We start from the raw sequence: 21,760 nt of genomic DNA, 5'->3' as shown, positions 1-21,760 counted from the left end.
GTGGCACGATCTCAGATCACCACAACCTCTGCCTCCTGGGTTCTAAAGATCCTCCTGCCTCAGCCCCCCTAGTAGCTGGGATTACAGGCACGCACCACTATGACTGGCTAATTTTTGTATTTTTTGTAGAGATGGGGTTTTGCCATGTTGACCAGGCTGGTCTTGAACTCCTGACCTCAAGTGATCCACCCACCTCGACCTCCCAAAGTGCTGGGATTACAGGTGTGAGCCACCTTGCCCGGGCAATACTCTCTTAACTTACCTGTTGCTGCAGTTCCCTGGCCTTTCTTAGGCTGTTTTGGGGCTGTGTACTGGAAAAATTCATTTCCATGGCCAGCTGCTGCCTGATCCAGACCAAAAAGGGAGGCCAATCTGGCACTGTCAATAGAAAATGAAAAATGAAATTTCATTGATATATCCCAAACCTGGAATTACTATAAAAGCTGCTCATCTCCAACCTTGAAGAAATACTTCCTTGATGACATCCCACCATTCAATACTAGAAGCACTTCCAGCTAGGAAAGCTGATTAAAAAAAAAAGAAAGAAAGAAAGAAAGAAAAATACTGGACACAGCAAAGTGTCTTTGAAATCAAGATTGTATATGTGATTTGAACACCATCAGTTGACCCTGCTCATCCCCAGGATCTTGGTTATTTCTTTTTTCTGGACCTCAGTTTTTCCACCTGTAAATTGAAGTGATTAGTTCAGATGCTCTCTATGATATCTTCAAACTGTAAATTCTTGCTTTTAGCAAATCACAGTTTCTAGTCACCCTTACTGATTACTCCCCCTCCTGCTTTTGCCAGTTTATTCAATTGAAATGAAGCTATGATACAAACTTACCCATCAAACACGGTCCCTGACATCCTTTCATCTAACAGAACTATTCTTTCATCATCCCACACAAGGAATCTTATGCTCCCACCATTCCACTGAAACTCATCTTGTTAAGATCACTAACAACTTTTTGTTTGTTTTTGTTTTTGTGTTTAGATGGAGTTTCACCCTGTTGCCTAGGCTGGAGTGCAGTGGTATGATCTCGGCTCACTGCAACCTCCGCTTCCCAGGTTCAAGCAATTCTCCTGCCTCAGCCTCCCAAGTAGCTGGGACTACAGGCATGTGCCACCACACCCAGCTAATTTTTGTACTTTTAGTAGAGATAGGGTTTCACCATGTTGGGCAGGCTGGTCTCGAACTCCTGACCTCAAGTGATCCACCCACCTTGGACTCCCAAAGTGCTGGGATTATAGGCACGAGCCACCAGGCCCGTCCGATCATCACAACTTCTTTGTTACTAAACCCAGTTTACCAGACCTTATCTTATTTGACCTCATACCACCTTTTCATATGGTTAATTAATTTGTTCTTGAAATTCTTCTCTTGACTTCTGCAGGGGCTGTGGAAGGAACAGGTCCAAATAAGATATCAATAAATACTAATGCAATCCCTGGCTTGTTTTGCCCCATTTCTCTGGCTTCTCTTTAACTCCTTGGGCTCTTCTTCTTCATTTGCCCAATCTTTAAATGTCCATGTCTCCAGGGCTTCATGCTTTCTCTCTCTTGGTAGCGTTTCATACTGTCTCTCTCTACTTATTTACCTTGGTATCAAATGCTATCCAAATGCTGATGATGCTCAGATCTGTATTCCCAGCCCAGAACTTGCTCCCAAGTGGCAGACAACATAGATATCCCACAGGCAATACAAATGTAACATGTCCAAACCAGAACTCATATCCTCCAATGCCCACTGCCCCAGCAAAACTTGTTCTTCCTTTTGTGCTCCAAGACCACTGTCAGTTTCAAGGATTCCAGAGAAGGACTCAATGGTCTCAGCATATAGTGGTACTCATGACTAAAATCTATTACAAAAGGATATACAGCAAAATCAGCAAAAGTAAAAAGTGCATGGGTTGGCTGGGCACAGTGGCTCATGCCTATAATCCCAGCACTTTGGGAGGCTGAGACAGGAGGATCACTTGAGGTCAGGAGTTTGAGACCAGCCTGACCAACATGGTGAAACCCCATCTCTACTAAAAGTACAAAAATTAGCTGGGCATGGAGGTGTACACCTGTAATCCCAGCTACTCAGGAGGCTGAGGCAGGAGAATCGCTTGAACCCGGGAGGCAGAGGTTGCAGTGAGCTGAGATTGCGCCACTGCGCTCCAGGCTAGGCAACAGAGCAAGACTCCGTCTCCAAAAAGAAAAAAGAAAAAAAAATTATCCAGTCTTGAGGGTAAACGTCTGGAGTCCTAGCTACTTCAGAGGCTGAGGCAGGAGGCTCAATTGAGCCCAGGAGTTTGAGACTACAATGAGCTATGATCATGCCACTGCATCACAGCCTAGGTAACACAGCAAGACCCTGTCTTCCCTGAACCAAAAGAAAAGGATTACTAGATCATCATAAATGCCATGGGAATGAGACCAGTGGCGTTATAAGAAGAGGAATAAAGATCTGAGCTAGTATATCCAGCATGCTTGCCATGTGATGCCCCATGCCATCTCAGGACCCTGCAGAGAGTTCCTACCAACAAGACCTTCACCACATACAGCCCCTCTGACCTTGAACTTCACAGCCTCCATAATTGTAAAAAAGAAATTCCTTTTCTTTATCGCACTTTAGGTATTTTGTTACAAGCAACAGAAAACAGACTAACATATCAGCCAAGAGCCAACCTTCTAAGCAGGGCTTTTTAGGAATAATAGTCTCAGGCTTGCTGTGTTAACTCTTTAAAACAATTTTTTGTTTAGAGACAGGGTCTCAATCTGTCACCAGGCTAGAGTGCAGTGGGGTGTTCATGGCTCACTGCAGCTTTTGCGTCCAGGGCTCAACCAATCCTCCGACCTCAGCCTTCCAAATAGCTGAGACTACAAGCATGCACCACCACACTCTGTGGATTCTCCCACCTCAGCCTCCCAAGTAGCTGGGACTATAGGCATGCACCAAGAAACCTGGCTAATTCTTGTATTTTTTGTACAGATAGGGTTTCACCATGTTGCCCAGGCTGCTCTTGAACTCCTGGGCTCAAGTGATCCACCCACCTTAGCCTCCCAAAATTCTGGAATTACAGGTGTGAGCCATTGTGCTCAGCCATGAAACATATTTCTTAAATGGTAAGACCTGATCTGAATGGATGTTGTGTTAGCAGGCATGAAAACAACATTAATCTTATACATCTCCATCAGAGCTTGTGAGTGACCAGGTACACTGTCAATGGGCAGTAATAATTTGAAAGAAGGCTTTTTTTTTTTTTCCTGAACAGTGGGTCTCAACAGTGTATTTAAAATATTCAGTAAAGTATGGTATAAACAGATGTGCTGTCATCCAGGCTTTGTTCCATTTACAGAGCACAGGCAGAGTAAATTCAGCATAATACCTAAGGGCCCTAGGATTTTTGGAATGGTAAATGAGCAATGGCTTCAACTTAAAGTCACCAGCTGCATTATCCCCTAATAAGAGTAAGCCTGTCCTTTGAAGTTTTGAAGCCAAGCACTGACTTCTCCTCTCTAGCCATGAAAGTCCTAGATCTTCTTCCAACAGAAAGCTGTTTTGTCTACACTGAAAATCTGTTGTTTGGTGTAGCCACCATCACCAGTTCTCTTTGCTAGAACTTCTAGATAACTTGCTGCAGCTGGAAATTACTTGCTGCTTCATTTAGCACTTTCATGCTATGAAGATGGCTTCTTTCCCTCAACCTCATGAACCTCTGCTCACTTCCAACTTTTCTTCTGCAGCATCCTCACCTCTCTCAGCTTTCACAGAATTGAAAAGAGTTAGGGCCTTGCTCTGAATTAGGCTTTGGTTCAAGAAAATTTGTGACTGATTTGATGTTTTATCAGATCCCTCAAACTTTCTCCATGTCAGCAATAAGGCTGTTTTGCTTTCTCATCATTTGTGTGTTCACTGGAGCACTTTTAATTTCCTTTAGGAATGTTTCCTTTGCATTCACAATACGGCTAACTGGCACAAGAGGCCTAGTTTTTGACTTGTCTTTGTTTTTACACTCCTTCCTCACAAAGCTTGATCATTTCTACCTTTTTTTTTTTTTTTTTTTTTTGAGACGGAGTCTCTCTCTGTCGCCCAGGCTGGAGTGCAGTGGCCGGATCTCAGCTCACTGCAAGCTCCGCCTCCCGGGTTCACGCCATTCTCCGGCCTCAGCCTCCCGAGTAGCTGGAACTACAGGCGCCCGCCACCTCGCCCGGCTAGTTTTTTTTTTTTTTGTATTTCTTAATAGAGACGGGGTTTCACCGTGTTAGCCAGGATGGTCTCGATCTCCTGACCTCGTGATCCGCCCGTCTCGGCCTCCCAAAGTGCTGGGATTACAGGCTTGAGCCACCGCACCCAGCCCATTTCTACCTTTTTTAAAGCGAGAGATGTGCAACTCTTCCTTTCACTTAAACACTTAAGGTGGTTGTAGGGTTATTCATTGGCCTAATGCCAATATTGCTGAGTCATAGAGTATAGGTAGGCCCAAGAAGAGGAAAAAACAGATAGAGAACTGCCAGTCAGTGGAGCAGTCAGAACATACACAACATTTATCAATTAAGTTCACTATTTTATGTGGGCGTAGTCTGTGACAACAACAATTACAATAACACCAAAGATCACACCATAACAGATATAATGCCATTGAAAAAGTTTGCAATATTCAGAGGATATATGTGTGTATGCGTGTGTGTGTGTATATATATATATATATATAATTATTTTTTTTTTTTTCTTTGAGATGCAGTCTCACTCTGTCGCCCAGGCTGGAGTGCAGTGGCACAATCTCGGCTCACTACAACCTCCGCCTCCTGGGTTCAAGAGATTCTCATGTCTCAGCATCCCAAATTGCTAGGATTACAGGAGCGCACCACCATGCCCTGCTAATTTCTGTATTTTTTAGTAGAGACATGGTTTTGCTATGTTGGCCAGGCTGGTTGCAAACTCCTGGCCTCAAGTGATCCACCCACCTCAGCCTCCCAAAGTGCTGGGATTATAGGTGTGAGCCACTGCAACTGACCAAGAGAATATTTTTGAACATTAAGAGAATTACCAAAATGTGACACAGAGACATGAAGGGAGCAATTTTGCTGTTGGCAAAATTATGCCAACAAACTCGCTCAACACAGGGTTGGCCACGACCTTTATTTTGTAAAAAAAAAAAAAAAAAAAATCTGCAAGGCACAATAAAGCAAATCAAAAAAAAAAAAAGAGGTATGCCCAGGGTCTGGTATGTAATAGGTTCAATAAATGAATTCAAAGCTTAGTCTGGCTCTGAGTGCCTCTTCTCCAAAGGCATCCTTAGTTTAGGTGAAGTAAACATTGAAACTTCCCAACAAGTTATTTTGGCTTTTCAGGTTTTTTCAAAACTAGTTTTATGTATAGAGAAATACGCACTAGCATTTTACAAAATAAATTTGATATGACTTGAAACTATTACCTTCTTTTCTCAAAGTAGTCTAGTGTAAGTTTGTTTCCTGTAAACAGGCCAGAAATGCCTACTGTAAAGGACTAAGAGGTTTAAACGAGATTGTAAATGCAGTGCTTGTGTGAGAGCAGCACTGGCCTAAAAAGACATCAAGGAATGCTTATGGAATTTAGAAGAGAGCAATATTTTTCCTTTCAGGCAGGAAAATTTGGGCAAATTGCCTAAAGGAATAAGATTCTGGAAGAGCTGGGTTTCACTGTCTTTAACACAGTGAAAAAAGTACAAAGCTTAGCACCTAGTTAAGATAACATATAAGAAAAGAATGTCCTTGTTAGCTTCAATAAGCCATTGGTATTGGGCTTGCTGTTTTAATTTTGCAGGTATAGCCTTTCTAAAAGGAAAGAAGAATGTCATAAGTGAACTGTGTTTCCATAGATGTTCTAAAGACCAGCCAACTGAAGACTACAAAGTCAATCCAAAAGCCAGGTCAACCTAATTAGTTTTCAGATTAATTCCAATTTCTTTTCTTCTTCTTTCTTTTTTTTTGAGATGGAATTTTGCTCTTGGCGTCCAGGCTAGAGTGCAATGGCAGGATCTCAGCTTACTGCAACCTCCACCTCCAGGATTCAAGCAATTCTCGTGCCTCAGTCTCCTGATCACTGAGATTACGAGCACCCGCCACCATGCCTGTTTAATTTTTGTATTTGTAGTAGTTATGGGGTTTCACCATGTTGGCCAGGCTGGTCTTGAACTCCTGACCTCAGGTGATCCGCCCACCTCAGCCTCCCAAAGTGCTGGGATTACAGGCGCAAGCCACCACGCCCAGCCTTTTTTTTTTTTTTTTTTTTTTATGAGACGGAGAGTAGCTTTGTCGCCCAGGCTGAGTGCACTGGCACGACCTCGGCTCGCTGCAACCTCCGCCTCCCAGATTCAAGCGATTCTCCTGCCTCAGCCTCCTGAGTAGCTGGGATTACAGGCACCCGTCACCACACCCAGTTAATTTTTGTATTTTTGTAGAGACGGGGTTTCACTGTGTTGGCCAGGCTGGTCTCAATCTCCTGACCTCATGATCCGCCCACCTTGTCCTCCCAAAATGCTGGGATTACAAGTTTGAACCACCACGCTCAGCCCCCTTTTCTATTAATATTTTTAATGGACTCTACATCAACTTGGGAGATAAGTTACTTGTAAATTTTTAGCAGGGCATGGTGGTTCACTCTCAGAGGCTGAGACAGGAGGACTCCTTGAGGCCAGGAGTTCAAGACCAGCCTGAGCAACATAGCAAGACCCTATATTTACAAAAAATTAAAAATTAGCCAGGCGTGGTGGCATGCGCCTGTAGTCCCAGCTACTTGGGAGACTGAAGCAAGTGGATTGCTTGAGCCCAGGAGTTCGAAGCTGCAGTGAGCCATGACTGTACCACTGCACTCCAGCCTAGGCATCAGAGCAAAACCCTGTCTCAAAAAATAAATAAATAAACAAAAATGAATAAATTTTTAGATTTTGCCACTACTAAAGAACTCTCAAATATACACACTCTCCCTATGTTGGCAAGAATGAGTTTGCTAACTCTGGACTTGAGTCAATGTTTATAATTCATAGGAAAAGTCATTACAACATTAACTACATTTAAAAAAAAATGTTAGACAATGCATTTAGTCGCCAAGGACCTCACCTCACCTCAGTTTTATATTACTTTTCTTTCTCATCAAAAACAAAAACACATGCATTTACATTGTATCAATATATTTTAATAAATGGATTTTTTTGTTGGTAAAGTATTATACTTTTTAAATAAACTGACATCAAACATCTATTTCAATAATAACAACAACAGCACATAGGCAGGTCTCGTAGAATCTGCCTACCTGATTTCAGATCCAGGCTCTATTACTTTCTAGCTGCATGATGTTGGGCAATTTACCTCTCCGAGCCTTTCTCATTTGTAAAATGGATATAATGGTTAATAGTAGTACCTCATAGAGAAGAGTAAATACACTAATGTATATATACATTTCTCACTTGTAAACTGGGCATAGTAGGTAAAATTACTTCATGGAGTAGAAGGAAGGAATAAATACAATAATGTCTATGTATTCCTTAGAACAGTGTGTGGCATTGAGTAAGCACAGAGTATGTGTTTATATACTTGTGAACACATCCTATTATCTCAAAATGTGGTTCAACTCAGATACCCCTGCAAGGGTGGAAGCATGCTTGATTGACATACAAGTTGACCTGCAACCATAAACTGGTATTAGCGTTAACATTAAAACTATAGAATTGGGAAAGGTCTCCAAGTTTATCTAGGTCAAACCTCATTATTGAATAGGTTGGGGTATGGAGAGACAAGGATGGAAGATAATCTGTCCAAAGTTACATTCCTAACTGGGGATAGAATAAACATTAGAATCTAGGCTTTTTCCTATCTTTTACAGAACTTAAAATGCTTTCTGATGATCAGATAATTTATCTTTTTACCCTCTTTAGATTGGTGATTTACCATTACTATGCTAATCAGATCTGCCTCACATACCTTTATAATCTAAAACAAATATATACATAACTAGCCCCTTAAAAATGCTTTGTGATTATTATTCCTGGGTTGATTTTATTCTACTACTAAAATAAAAGTTTCTTAGGGACAGAAACTGTGCCTTATTCCTATCTGGATTAGCTGAAGCCAAGTACTATTACTTCATTACTATTACTTCCCACAACAGTGAGGAATGGGCTAAAACAAACTAACAAACAAAAGCAAGCCTCTTGATTACTACTTCTACATTAACAGTAAACTCTAAGAGGCCTAGAAATTCAGAAGGCAGATTATCAGATACTTCCACTTCTATTAGGCTTGAATATCCTTAATGGAATCAAGCAAGTCAGGTGTTTAAATCAAGAGACTTGGAACTTAAGCAAGTATACTTATAGTAATATATGGCTACAAAAGAGGAAGTGAAAAGCAGTTGCAGTATTCACTGTCATATGTTCTACTTCCTTAGAGAAAACCAAAAAAGGAATAGCTAAATCAGAGAATGTTGGTGAAACTTTCTGTATTCTCAGTGTTAAATTTGATTTGGTTTTCCTGATAACCATGGGGAACAAAAATAAGCTGCAACTTTGCTTAGCATGTCTTTTATCATCAAATTAGCTGTTGTCTATGTCTAGGAGTACAGTCACATGCCTAGAATTCAAGTGTCCCAGATCCTTGAGAAGACTGCTCAGGAAAAAAGAATAGTTGAGCCACCAAGAATTTATCTCTGGCCAGGAATCTGGAAAAGAACACATGACTGTCATTACTTATTCCATAATTTTCAGTCAGCTTGGACTGATTGTTGCAAGAAAGTTGGGAGCCCTAACATTACAGACTTCTCCCAAATACTTTCACATAGTGAAGGATGTGAATTTAAAGTATAACCTTCAAAATTTTCAAGTGGTCTAATATACGGCTATACACAAAACAGGTTTGTTGGAAGGAACATTAATTCAAAAGGCTGGCTACAAACAGAGTCAACAGCAGCAAGGAGTTTGGACTGTATGGAGATTTGTTAATGTTTTGGGTGGAACAGGGAAAAAAAGAACCAAAGCACAGCTTAACTATAAAATAACTGAGAAACGGAAAGAACTCAAAGTGGAACTAAGTGAATGCAGGCCATCTAAAGAGGGGGGTACGAAGGGAAAAGAGTGGTGAGAGTGAAAAGACTTAAGGATAGGTAATATAGAGCTAGTTAGTGTAAATCAAAAGTTCCTATTTAAAGACAAAAGAAGGCCAGTGTCATTTTATGGTCATTCATCTATTAACTCATTTGTTTATGTATTGTCTATGACTACTCTCACCCTACAAGGCAGAACTGAGTATTTGTGGTTGCAACAGAAACCACATGGCCCATTAGATCTTTAAGCAACTTAAGGGGAGGCACAGCAGTTTAATCATTTTTGTAACCTCTTAGTATTTAGCAGATTAAGGAGCATATGTGGTGTATTTGTCATTTTTCCAGTACATTCTTCAGCATGCACAAAATTTGTTAAGCATATGTTCAAAGATAAGCTCTGCAATGATCAGAGCTTGGTAGCTCACAAGTTTGGAGGAAGTCAAGCTGTCCACTGGCACAACACAATGGAAAAGGCTAAACTGACCAATGAAAGAGACAAAACCCTGCCTTTCTTTAAAGACTTCTATCCCAGGCTGGTATATATTAATATAACGCTTGAATAAACTGGAGAATGACGGAAGTCTGTTACGTTGGTTTTAAGCTTTAAACTTTACAAAGTGCAGTTTCGCAGCTATTATTCATTCAACAGCCATTTCCTGAGCACTCACTATGTGCTATGTACCATGCTGAGTGCTAGACAGAAATGAACAACATAAGCAGTCCCTGTCCTGTGAGGACGCATAATCTAATAGGTTCGGGGTACAAGAATAGAGGCAAACACACCTAACTGTAGGAATAAGGAAGAGAAAGCAATTCATTCTGTCTGAGGCTGCAGGAGAAGGAAAAGCATCCAAAACGTGACATCCGAGCTGGGCCTTGAAGAATGCTAGAGCTGACCCACCAGGGCCCGGTTCTAAAGTGTCATCGCCTTCTCCACGGAGAAGGGAAAGTCTCTTATCAGCCCCAGCTGACTCCTACAAAAATTCTGAGGCAGGAAGTTTCATCAGCAATCATTCCCATTTCACAGGAGAAATTGTGACCCAGAATGCAAAAGGCAAACCCCAGGGTTATCTTCGCGCCAAGAGAGATGCCGGGTCCCGAACCTCAGATTGGCAGAGTCAGCACAGTTGGAAGCTCTGCCCAGATTCTGAGAGGTGTAGAGCACCGGAATGTGTCAAGAGTCTCCCCCCGGAAGTTGGGAAAAGGCCTGAGAAAAGATCGACCCTCCCTCCAACAATCCGCCGGTATCTCTCAGCCACGCCCTCCAGCGCATACTTCTCAGTCACTCACCCGCCGCTGGGCGATAGGAAATCGGTGTCGTCCTCGTCCCCCGCACCGAACATTGCGTTGGCTTTCACCAGGCTGCGGGGAGGAAGGTGGGTATTTCCAGAGTCCCAGGGCTTGTCACCGCCGACGTCGTAAAATGCCGCGGCGGCGTGCTGCTTTCCGGCAGGGTGAACTCCCTCACGGTCTCTGGGCCGAAAGTAGTCTAGGCTCTGGAGAAGGTGGGGCAAAGGCAAATGAGAGGCTCGCGTGGGCACGCGCGCCACGTGACGTCAGGCCTCTCCAGCCCGCAGGGGGTCGGAGCTTCACAGTCTCGTGCAGGGATTGGTCGGTAATGCTAGGGGGCGGGAGGGGGCGGGAAATCCTCGGCCTCGGTGGCGGTCGTGGACACGTCGAGCCGGGTAGAAGTGGACGGACGGCTCGAGGAGTCGTGAGGGGGTGACGGATTAAGATTGGGAGAGAGAGGCGCCAGTGGCTGGACTCGACCTGGGAAGGTAAGGCTTCTCCCGGCCCCTCTCTAGCACCCCTGTGCATGGGTACCGTCCTTTCCCCAGCGGGACAAGGACCCTTCTGGCCGCTCCCCTCAGCTTCGCGGAAGGAGAAAGAGCGCGGGACTGGAGGGTTAAAGACTTGGGCTTCGGCCGGGTCCCTGCAGTGGCATAGCCAGAGTGACCTTGGGCCGGGGTGCTCGGTGCCTCAGTTTCCCCGTGTATGCAACCGGCCATTTGTCCAGTGCTTCCATGTGCCGGCTGGTGCAGAAGATTTTAGAGCTCAAAGGTCATCGATTTCGATCCCGGCCTCCTCGTAATCTCAGAATTTACAGATAGGGAGACGAAGGAACTAAGCACCCGGGTGACTAGTCCGAGGTCACAAAGAGTAAAGGGCAGACTGAGACTGGATTCCTCGTCCTTTGATTCAGGACATAGTGAGCTAGTGCGTGAACAAGAACCTTACCAGCCCTTAAGCACTGTGTGCCCTTACAGAATGGCTATTGAAAGACTGTAGCATACACCTCGAGGAAAATCCCCTTTCTGGAGTCCACCTGTATTCTACGCAGGTGAGGTGCAGAAGAACTAGGATATTCTGGCGGTGGGTGATGGAAAGGAGGATACTTTGGAGGCAGACACATCCCCAGCCCAACCTTGGCGTGGGTTTCCCTGGGTCTTCCTGCGACAGTCCTAAATCAACATCAATTGTGACGGACTCCTCTGACTCCAGTTTCCACCCTATCTGTATCTTACCTAAGTATTTTTTTGGTTAACCTGGTTTCATTCTCGAAACAATCCTGGGGTAGTCCTGGCTTAGGTAAGGTGTGGCTCAGGAGATAGTGTCCCATTGTAGCGTCCAGACTCAATGGAGTTCTTGGGCTTCCCCTCACAGTCAGGTTGGTACTACAGGTGTCCCTTACCTGAATGTTTCAATCTGTCAATATGAAATTGAAGCGAAGTTCTCCCTCCCAGAGAACTTTGCACCTCCTGGCAAAGATGTTAAAGCAGCGAAGCCTCACAGTTGGAATGATGCAACTGGAATCTAAGCACTAGAACCGGAACTGGAACTAGAATCTAAGGACTAACATTAGAACTGTTGCAGTAGCTCTGTTTAGTGTGTGAACTTGGCTATATCTTGGAGGTGTTAGGGGAATAACTGGATTAAGTACCATGGCACTTTTTAATCACTCTCCCCAATACTGGTCACTGTGATTGCAGCCCTGAAACATCTAAATGTTTAACAGAAAGAGCTTGCTAGCCCCTGGCCTACATTATCTATGCTATTTTTAACATAGAGTGAATACTTAAAGTCACTTGCAAAGCAGTCTCACTGCAGAATCTTTCTAGTTGTTTATGAAATGTCCTTCCAGCCTTTTCTTTTAAAAAAAAAAAGGCCAAGGGAATATTTGAACTCTGATCTTGTATTCTTGGGTGGAGGTGTTTTTATCCTGGATGTTTAAGTAGCTTTTTAGGTACTCAGGAATCCTAAAATCAATAGCCTTTTTGTTGATTGGAACATCACGAACGTGCATACCCAGATTATCACTGTAGAAACACAACTGCTGATTCTTATTAGCAGTATGAGGAGGAGGAAGATGATGGTGAGTCTTCCCAGGCTTTGAACTGCAGGACTGGGTGCACCTAAAAAAAAAGAAAAGAAAGCCACTGTCTTCCTAAATTCGTGTATCTTCAGATTGGTAATATTGGACTAGGAATCAGGAAATCTGAATTCCTGTCCCAGCCCTTCTAACTCAACTCTGAGTTTGGTCCAGGCTCCCTAAACACCGTAAAACAAGTGGATTAGACCTGGACTTCTACTGAGTAATTCTTGGGGATACAAAAGCAAGTAAGGCACAACCTTGATCTCAAGTTTAAAGTAAGCATTTTTGTTTATTTGTTTTGCTTAAGTATACAACTTTTAGAATATTCATGAAATGTATTGTCAACCCCCTGAAGATTGGCCAGGAAGCAGCAATTTTTTTCCTCCAGCCTCCACCCTCCTTCCTCCCTCAGGGAAGCAGCAATTTTAATAATCCTTTTCAAATTATCAGCAATTTTGCAACAGAGATGACAGTCTTTATATACGAGTATGCCCATACTAATCTGTACTGATGCATGCATTTTAAAATTAGTAGTTTAAAGTTATAACCAAGTTATATCAGGTATATTGACAGGAATATGAATTAAATGCAGGTTCTAGGGCATCTATAACATTCACTCAGTTACTGAAAGCAGACTTTTAGGGCCATTAGTTGGCTAACTGAAGAAGTACGTTAAAGCAGGGAATCAACAGATAATAGTTACATACATAACATTTTAACGAAGACATAAACATTCTTTTGCCATTCTTTTAACATAAGGCCTCAGCCTTTTCTTGGAATGTAGGACCCTGTTGCCTGTTTTTATAAGTAAAGCTTTATTAGAACACAGCCTTGCTCATTTGTTTATGTATTGTCTATGACTACTCTCAGCCTACAAGGCAGAATTGAGTATTAGTGGTTGAGACAGAAACCACATGGCCTTCAACACCTAAAATGTTTACTTTTGACCCTTTACAGAAAGAGCTTGCTAGCCCCTGGCCTACCTTATCTATGGTATTTTTAACATAGAGTGAATACTTAAAGTCACTTGCAAAGCAGTCTCACTGCAGAATCTTTCTAGGTGTTTATGAAATGCCCTTCCAGCCTTTTCTGTTGTCTCCCACACCTAACAGCAAGTTTATGTGTTATCTGTATGCTCACTTTTTTTTTTTTTTTTTTTGAGACGGAGTTTTGCTCTTGTTGCCCAGGCTGGAGTGCAGTGGCACGATCTCGGCTCACCACAACCTCCACCTCCCGGGTTCAAGCGATTCTTCTGCCTCAGCCTCCTGAGTGCTGGGATTACAGGCATGTGCCACCATGCCCAGCTAATTTTGTATTTTTAGTAGAGATGGGGTTTCTCCATGTTGGTCAGGCTGGTCTGGAACTCCCGATCTCAGGTGATCCACCCACCTTGGCCTCCCAAAGTGCTGGGATTATAGGCGTGAGCCACCACACCTGGCCTTGTATGCTCACTTTTATCTAGTCTTTCCAAAGCATTCAATGTGGATTTTATAGAAATAACTACTAGAGAGGCTATGTCTTGTAGTAGTTAAGTACTTGAGCTCTGGAGCCAAATTGCTTTGCCACTTACTGGTTATATAGGGCATAGGCAAGTTACTCAGTTTCTGCCTTTGTAAAATAGGCATAATGGTAGTATCCATTTCTAGGTTTCTTGTGAAGATTATAGGAGTTAATTCATGTAAAGCATTTAGAACAGTGTCTGGCAAGTAGTAGGTACTCAGTGTTAATTGCCGCTGTCATTTTTCTCTTCTCATTTATACTTCATCGCTTTACATAGTATTTACATATTTTCAATAATAAGCACAACTGGCATAAATTGGTTTCTGAATAAACACATTGTCACCATTGATAAGCACACTTCACAGAGGGAGAACCAGAAGTGTTGTTCCCATGACATTGGAGAATAGCCTAGTGGTGTGGTGTCAGTTAAATTGGATAAGAGAGTTCTTTGGGATAGTTTGCTAGGAGTATAAGGCAACAGTTCCCAAAAGAAAGTAATGGATTAAAATTGAAAAGGAATCCAGGACCATATTTGTCAAATACCTTGAAGGTCAAGGTGACAAGTTTGTACTTAGCTTGGTAGGAAGTGGAATTTTTTTTGTTCTAAATGGCATGATTGATGTAAAAAAGTTCAGATGGCTCAGGAATGTATGAAGTAAAAAGTTAAATTTCCCCGGCTCCATTCCATGTCAGTAGCCATTTCATTTTTTAATGGCCCCTAGAACATGGGGTTGTTCTGAAGGCATGGTAAACACTACTTGGGGTACTGGTATTAATCTGTTAAAATTTTCAATTCAGCTTTCCTTTGGATTATAGTCTCAATTTTGAATTGAGAAAACTAAAGTTTCCATACTGAATGTGAATAAAATGAAATGACTGTTTTGAAAGTAGATATCATACTCATAAGAGTCTTTGATTCCTAAGTCTTTCTCTACCTCTTGTTTCCAACTTGGAAGTCTTGGTAGAGAAGGACTTAGGAATCAGAGACTCATCTCTACTGTTAATTCATTTTTGCACTTTTCCCACCAGAAGTGCTACAAGAGAGAAACATGATATAATTATCACTAGAAAAGCAAAGCGTTCGGCTGGGCATGGTGGCTCCTGCCTGTAATCTCAGCACAGGTGGATCGCCTGAGATCAGGAGTTTGAGACCAGCCTGGCCAACATGATGAAACCCCGTCTCTACTGAAAATACAAAAATTAGTCGGGCATGGTGGCGGGCACCTGTAGTCCCAGCTACTCAGGAGACTGAGGCACGAGAATCGTTTGAGCTCTGGAGAGGCATAGGTTGCAGTGAGCCGAGGTCACGCCACTGCACTCCAACCTGGGCAACAGAGTGAGACTCCATCTGAAAAGAAAAAAAAGAAAAGAAAAGTATTTACAGAGACAAGTTGATTTCAACTAGCAGTTGTCAGATAAGTTAGTAACAAGGTATCACCCAAATAACTGCATTTTAAAGTTGACAGGGCAGGCTTGACTGGGGAAAAGGGAGGGAAGGGGTAGGGGGTTGCTGATGCCTGTCCTCCCGCATGCAGCTCTTAAAACAAAGCCATTTTAAAAACTTAAAAGTTTTTTGTAGTTTTGTGACTTAAGTATGACAAGTCATCAGAAGTCTGATACTTAATACATTACAATGAACAGTTTATGCCAAAAGAAATCTTATAGTAGGGCCTGGGAAGGAAATGCTTTTGAAGTTCCATTGCTTTGAGTAATATCATTTTATAATTTAGGTAACATCCCCAAGCAGAGGAGGGGCCCATCCTTAGGAATGCAAAGCCCTGCAGAGAAGGAAAGGGTTGAGAAGGGTCCACCCTACTTCTTTTCCTTTACACAATGGCCCTAGGCTTTTGTATACAACGTGCTTTTGTAGGCTAAGGACATTATGAAATACAGCATGGTAAGATGGAAGCCTGAATCTCAAAAGTAAATATGAGAAGTGATTCGGAGGGAACATATAAAGAGTGCAAAATTAGAGTAACAGGTGACATATTTCCCTAGATAGAAGAGTTATCGTAGAACTATGATGAGTGTTTATATAATTTTGAAGCAGTTTAGAGCATCTAGAATGTAGTCATTTAATTTATGAAACGAAAGAGAAATGCTGTAACTCGTACACCCGCATCCTCTCTCCTACCTTTTCTGATGGTTTTTTATGAGCTCTCACACAACCCATATGCATAATCTATACCTTAGTACATTTTACATTATTTTTAAATTATTTACATGTGTCCCTCTTTCACCAGAATGGGTTTCTTAAGGTTAGAGTTTCATCGTGGTACCTTCATTCAATAGGTGTGCAATAAATAGCGAAAGAATAGTCTGAGTTCCTCGGAGTTGCACAGCAAATGAGACCTAAGAGCCAGATCTAGAACCTCTTTCAATTTGTAGCCCAGTACTTTTACTGCCACACCATACAGCCTCTATCTGAGATATTGAACAACTTTTTCGTTTTCATTTTCTTTTTTATTTTATTTTATTTTATTTTTTCTTGAAACAGGGTCTTGCTCTGTTGCCCAGGTTGGAGTGCAGTAGCACGATCTCAGCTCACTGCAACCTCTGTCTCTCAGGCTCAAGCAATCTTCCCATCTCAGCCTTCTGAGTAGCTGGGACTACAGGCATGCACTACCACGCCCAGCTAATTTTTTGTATTTTTGATAGAGTTGGGGCTTTGCCATGTTGCCCAGGCTGGTCTCAAACTCCTGAGCTTAAGCAATCTGCCCGCCTTGGCCTCCTAGAGTGCTGGGATTACAGGCGTGAGCCACCATGCCCAGCCTCATTTTCATTCTTGTATTGCATTTTCATTAAATCAAGTTCCTGTTATCTTGTGTAACATATTTAATTGCATTTTCCTACTGAGTAAAATAAAGGGAACAGTTCAAATGTTTTCTAGTTTGTCTTATGCCATATTAATTCCCAATATTATTCATAGGCAAACCAACAACATTATTATCCAGACAGTTTAAATACTATGTAATATAATTAAAGCAAAGTTTAGACAAGGAGGACCATTGTCTGCCTTTCATTATAACAATAATGCAGTTAAAGCAATGCTTTGCCAATGTGTATTTGTCTGACTAGCTAGTTTTGTTTAAATCAAACTGTGAAACGCTGTATAGTTCAAAAGACATGAAAGTGAGCCTTATGTGTGACTTAGCTTCTTTTGGAGATTTTGTCATCTAATGAGCAAGCAAGCTATTATAGTTCATATTTACTGTACCTTAAAATTGGAAAGTATTTAGCATATTTTATTTGACCCTTACAATACTATGAGATTGGCAGCGTAGGTATTTTAATATCTGTTTCGCAAATTTTGGTGATTTGCCTAATGTCATATGGCTAGTATATGGCAAATGTGGGTCCAGAGCTCAGAGCCTTTGATACCTAGTGCTCCATGCTTTCTCCACTCTAAGATACTACCTAGAAAACACTGAAATCCTCACATAAATCATACTAAAGCACAGTTAGCAGACTGGAAGTGCGTCAGGACTACAAAAGGATCCTGTAAGAGGAGCATGAAAGGGTGCCTCTTGTGATTACATTATTCCAGGATGTGGCTTACCCAACAACAAAAGGTATCACAGAAATGGAGTAAAGTAGCTGGGAGATCCACTCCCCATTGGACTTAGGCCCTGCTATCATTACATAACTAAAAGACCTTTTCAGTTTGTTTGTTTGACATATCAAATTTGAGTTGTCCTATTAGAACCAGGCAAATAAAAGCTTTTCTAAAGGCCTTTGGAAGAATGTAGTTGTACACTTGATCTTCTTTGTACAGAAGGGTGGGAGCGGGCAAGAGAAATAGGAGCTTCTGTGTTACGTGCCACCAGAACAGGATATGTAAAGCTCAGAAACCCCTCCTGCTTAGCTGCTTCCCAGCAAGCCATCGGAGAAATGGGACTGGAGAAAGTGGTTAGTCTAGTGTTATGGAGCCTTCTAGTAGAAGCAGATGTTATGGATTCACCTAACTAAAGAGTATTAGTGTCATTATTTAATAACGTGGGCCTCAGTTTCCACATCTGTAAAATAGAGGAGTTGGATTTGATGTTTTTTTTTTTTTTTTTTTTTGAGTTGGAATTTTGCCCTTGTTGCCCAGGCTGAAGTGCAATAGTGTAATCCTGGCTCATTGCAACTTCCACCTCCCGGGTTCAAGCAATTCTCCTGCCTCAACCTCCCTAGTAGCTGGGATTACAGGTATGCGTGACCACACCCGGCTAATTTTATATTTTTAGTAGAGACAGGGTTTCTCCATGTTGGTCAGGCTGGTCTTGAACTCCTGACCTCAGGTGGTCTGCTTGCCTCGGCCTCCCAAAGTGCTGGGATTATAGGCGTGATCCACTGCGCCCGGCCAATAATTTAATTATTTAAATAGGAAATATATTCACATGGTTTGTAATTCAAAAAGTACACAAGGATATTCAGTGAAAAGTATTTGATTTACTCCTACCCACCTCTGACCAGTTCCCCTTAGGGACCACGGTCCTATTTTGCCTCCCAGGCTCAACCAACAACTTTGTTGTTTCCCCCCAACTCCCCTGCAGATAGTATAGGTATATAAAAATAACATGTACATACTCTGTTCCCTTTTTAAGTTTTTTACAAATTACAGCATACGGTATACTCTGGTTTTATTTCATTTCATAATATATCTTGGAGATCATTCTATATCAATATATAAGAGCATTCTCATTCTTATTCTGCAAAGTATTCCATTGTATGAAAATAGGATAACTCATTTAATCAGTGCCCTATCAGTGAACATTTAGGTTGTATTTTCAATATTTTGCTATTACAGACAATCCTGTTATAAGTAACTTTATACACATACATTTCCCATATGTGCCAGTTTATCTGTAGAATGAATATTTAGAAGTGGGATTACTGTGTTAAAGAGTGTGGGCATCAGACTGATGACTGTTCTAGTTTTAATCTTCTATGAGACTAACTGAAAAATGATTAGTGGAAAAGAAAAAGTATCATTTTCTTGGTAATATCTTAATTTTTTATCTCTTACTATTCAGAACTAAGTCTTAAGTAAGAACCAAGAATAGGTAACCTCATCAAAATTATGTTGAATTGCAGACTTCACTAAAGTCACCTGCATCGTGGTCTTGTATATTTTTCTAGTGCTTTTCAGTATGATGCTATTGAAGCTAATTTGCAAGGTGAATATTATAAACTCAGAACAAAACAAGACTGTCTCCCAACTATCTTTACTAGTATTTACCAAGCAGAAGATTCAGAAGATTTGCCCTTTATTACAATTTATGTAGGGAATGAAAATGGAAAGATAAAGAGAGACTAACTAATATCTGTTTTTTACTTAGTCTTCCCAAATTTTTGGATGGTTATGAGGTGTGTGATAACTTTACAAAATGTATGATACCATAAAAATTACTAATCTTTTGGGGATTTGTTTGTTCATTTGTTTGAGAGACAGAGTCTTGTTCTGTCACCCAGGCTGGAGTGCAGTGGTGCGATCTCAGCTCACTGCAGCCTTAACCTCCCAGGCTCAGGCGATCCTCCTGCCTTAGCCTGCCAAAGTAGTACAAAAGTAGATCCTATGGCCTCAGCCTGTAGCTGAGACTACAGGCCTGCATCCCCACACCTGGCTACTTTTCTTGATTTTTTGTCGAGACAAGGTCTCACTATGTTGCCCAGGCTGGTCTTGAACTCCTGGACTCAAATCCTTCCACCTCAGCCTCCCAAGTTCTGGGATTATAGGCATGAGCCACTATACGCTGCCTGTTTTGTTTTTAATTAATACATAATAATTGTACATATTTATGGGGTACAGTGTGATATTTTAATACGTATATAAATTGCATAATGATCAAACGATGGTATTTAGCATATATATCACCTCAAAAATTTATCATTTCTTTATGGTAAAAACATTCAGAATTCCCTTTTCTAGATATTTTGAAATATCCACAATAACATTGTTTACTCTAGTCACTAGTCTTTTGGGGAAGCTAGGGACCATAAAGCAGGTCAGAATTGTATCAGCCCCTCATACTTTCTTGACTATAACCTACTAACTTTTCTTTTCTCCCCATCTCACCTCCCTCATTCTCTTTCTAGGTACAATAAGCCATTTGTGAAATTTTCTCTGTTCATTAGCAAGTTTAAGCCAGAGCCTCCATCCTTTTCATCTCTGAATTCCCTGTAGCCTCTGGGGCAGAGGCTACTTCATAATACTTGTTGAGTTGAATTGAGGTAGATGTCAAAGTGATCTGACCTCTACTTTGCTCCTCTCTCAAGTGCCATATCCTTCCCTTTCCCTGCTCAGCCTTGACACACCTGTCAAGCCATCCCTTTACATGCTTAATTTGGTTCAGGAAAGGACAAGAGGCCAAGTAAATTATTTATTTTGAAGAGCAGTCTGTGTCTGCCTATGTTTAAGTAAATGCGCACACACACCTATCTTTCTGGCTCCCACTGCCGTTCTTTGTGTTGTACTTAAAAATTGGGAGTTGGATACGGTGGTTTACACCTGTAATCTGAGCATTTTGGGAGACTGAGGCAGAAGAATCACCTGAGGGCTGGGGTACAAGACCAGCCTGGGCAACATAGGGAGACCCCCTCTCTACAAAAAGTTTTAAAATTAGCTGGGCATAATGGTACGTACCTATGGTCCCAGCTACTCTGGAGGCTGAGGTGGGAGGATCTCTTGAGCCCAGGAGGTGTAGGCTGCAGTGAGCTGTAATCATGGTACTGCACTCCAGCTGGGGCAACAGAATATGACCTTGTCTCAAAAAAAAAAAAATGGGGAAATTATTTATTTAGTTATACATTAGTGGTAGCTGTGGAGTTAGGCACACTTGGTAGGAACAGCATTGGAATATATAATTCAAAATACACATGTATCTTTTTATTCACATGAATTTTATTTTATGTGTATGAAATCATCAAAGTGAATAGTCGATGAATATGAACTCTAGCTTATTGGACATTTAGAAGATAGAGTTTGATTAGTGTTGATTTTTTTTGATTTTAGATTTGAAAAACTTGTCTGTGGGCCATATATTAAGTACTCATAGTATCTCTGTGGAAGAGTTGTGATAAACTCTGGGATAGGAGATAGTCAGGCCCACGTGTGGACTATAACTCCTGTAAAGTTATAGATAACAGAATTGTATGGTCTAGCATGCAGCACTTAGGCAGTCCTACCTTTCCAGATGTTTTCTTCAATGCCATATTCCCAGGGAAAATTGCTGCTGGGTAGTTGAAACTAGGTGCCTCACTGGACTTCTTCCTGTCTATTATTTGGGCAACTTGTAAAAGCTTACAAACTTTCTAGAAAGTAGCCCTGAAAACAGTTCCTTCGTTATGTTTTTAGCAATACCACAGAATACATGGCTCTATGTTATAGCTTAGAATTGCTACTACTCTTAAAAAATTAGAATGTAGAAAAGATAGACAAAAACCTAGTATAATGTATCATTATTTCCATTTCAAGATGGCGTTTTGACCTCATCTCTTTTCCTTCCCAAAAGCCTAGTAAAATTAACATAGAAATATGAAGAAGCATTATTTATAGTCAGAAAACAGGGAGGCAGAAGCCAGAAACTTTAAAACATTTGAAAGAAAATGTGATACAGATGGGAATCAAATTGAAAAAAATGACTGACCACCTGATTCAACATAGGTAAAAGCCACCTCTGTCGATAAATTTAAATGGGTGGGATTCATTTGCACACCCCTGCAAACTCCCAAATCAGGAACAGCAGAGATAGCCAGATGCAGTGGTTCATACCAGTAATCCCAGCACTTGGGAGGCCAAGGTGGGTAGATCATCTGAGGTCAAGAGTTCAAGACCAGCC

General features: G+C 41.5%; 2 protein-coding genes across 2 annotated transcripts in view; one reads left to right on the top strand and one right to left on the bottom strand.

Annotated features, from left to right (window-relative positions):
* The window catches only part of FKBP15 (FK506 binding protein 15), a 106,115-nt gene that overhangs the window by 44,024 nt on the left and 40,331 nt on the right, over positions 1-21,760 (bottom strand). The window contains exons 4-6 of the mRNA XM_025360404.1: positions 12,371-12,477; positions 10,355-10,560; positions 263-378 (exon numbers count right to left, since the gene is read on the bottom strand). Of these exons, the coding sequence (XP_025216189.1) occupies positions 263-378; positions 10,355-10,407 (169 nt within the window). The 5' untranslated portion in view covers positions 10,408-10,560; positions 12,371-12,477. The remainder of the gene's footprint in view (positions 1-262; positions 379-10,354; positions 10,561-12,370; positions 12,478-21,760) is intronic.
* SLC31A1 (solute carrier family 31 member 1) overlaps positions 10,712-21,760 on the top strand; it is a 42,282-nt gene continuing 31,233 nt past the window's right edge. The window contains exon 1 of the mRNA XM_025360407.1: positions 10,712-10,842. The gene's annotated coding sequence lies outside the window, so the exon portion shown is untranslated. The remainder of the gene's footprint in view (positions 10,843-21,760) is intronic.

This window comes from Theropithecus gelada, chromosome 15, assembly GCF_003255815.1.
Source record: "Theropithecus gelada isolate Dixy chromosome 15, Tgel_1.0, whole genome shotgun sequence".
Taxonomy (NCBI): Eukaryota; Metazoa; Chordata; class Mammalia; order Primates; family Cercopithecidae; genus Theropithecus; species Theropithecus gelada.
The sequence above is the reverse complement of the archived record's forward strand: the minus strand, read 5'-3'. Positions and strand labels throughout refer to the sequence as shown.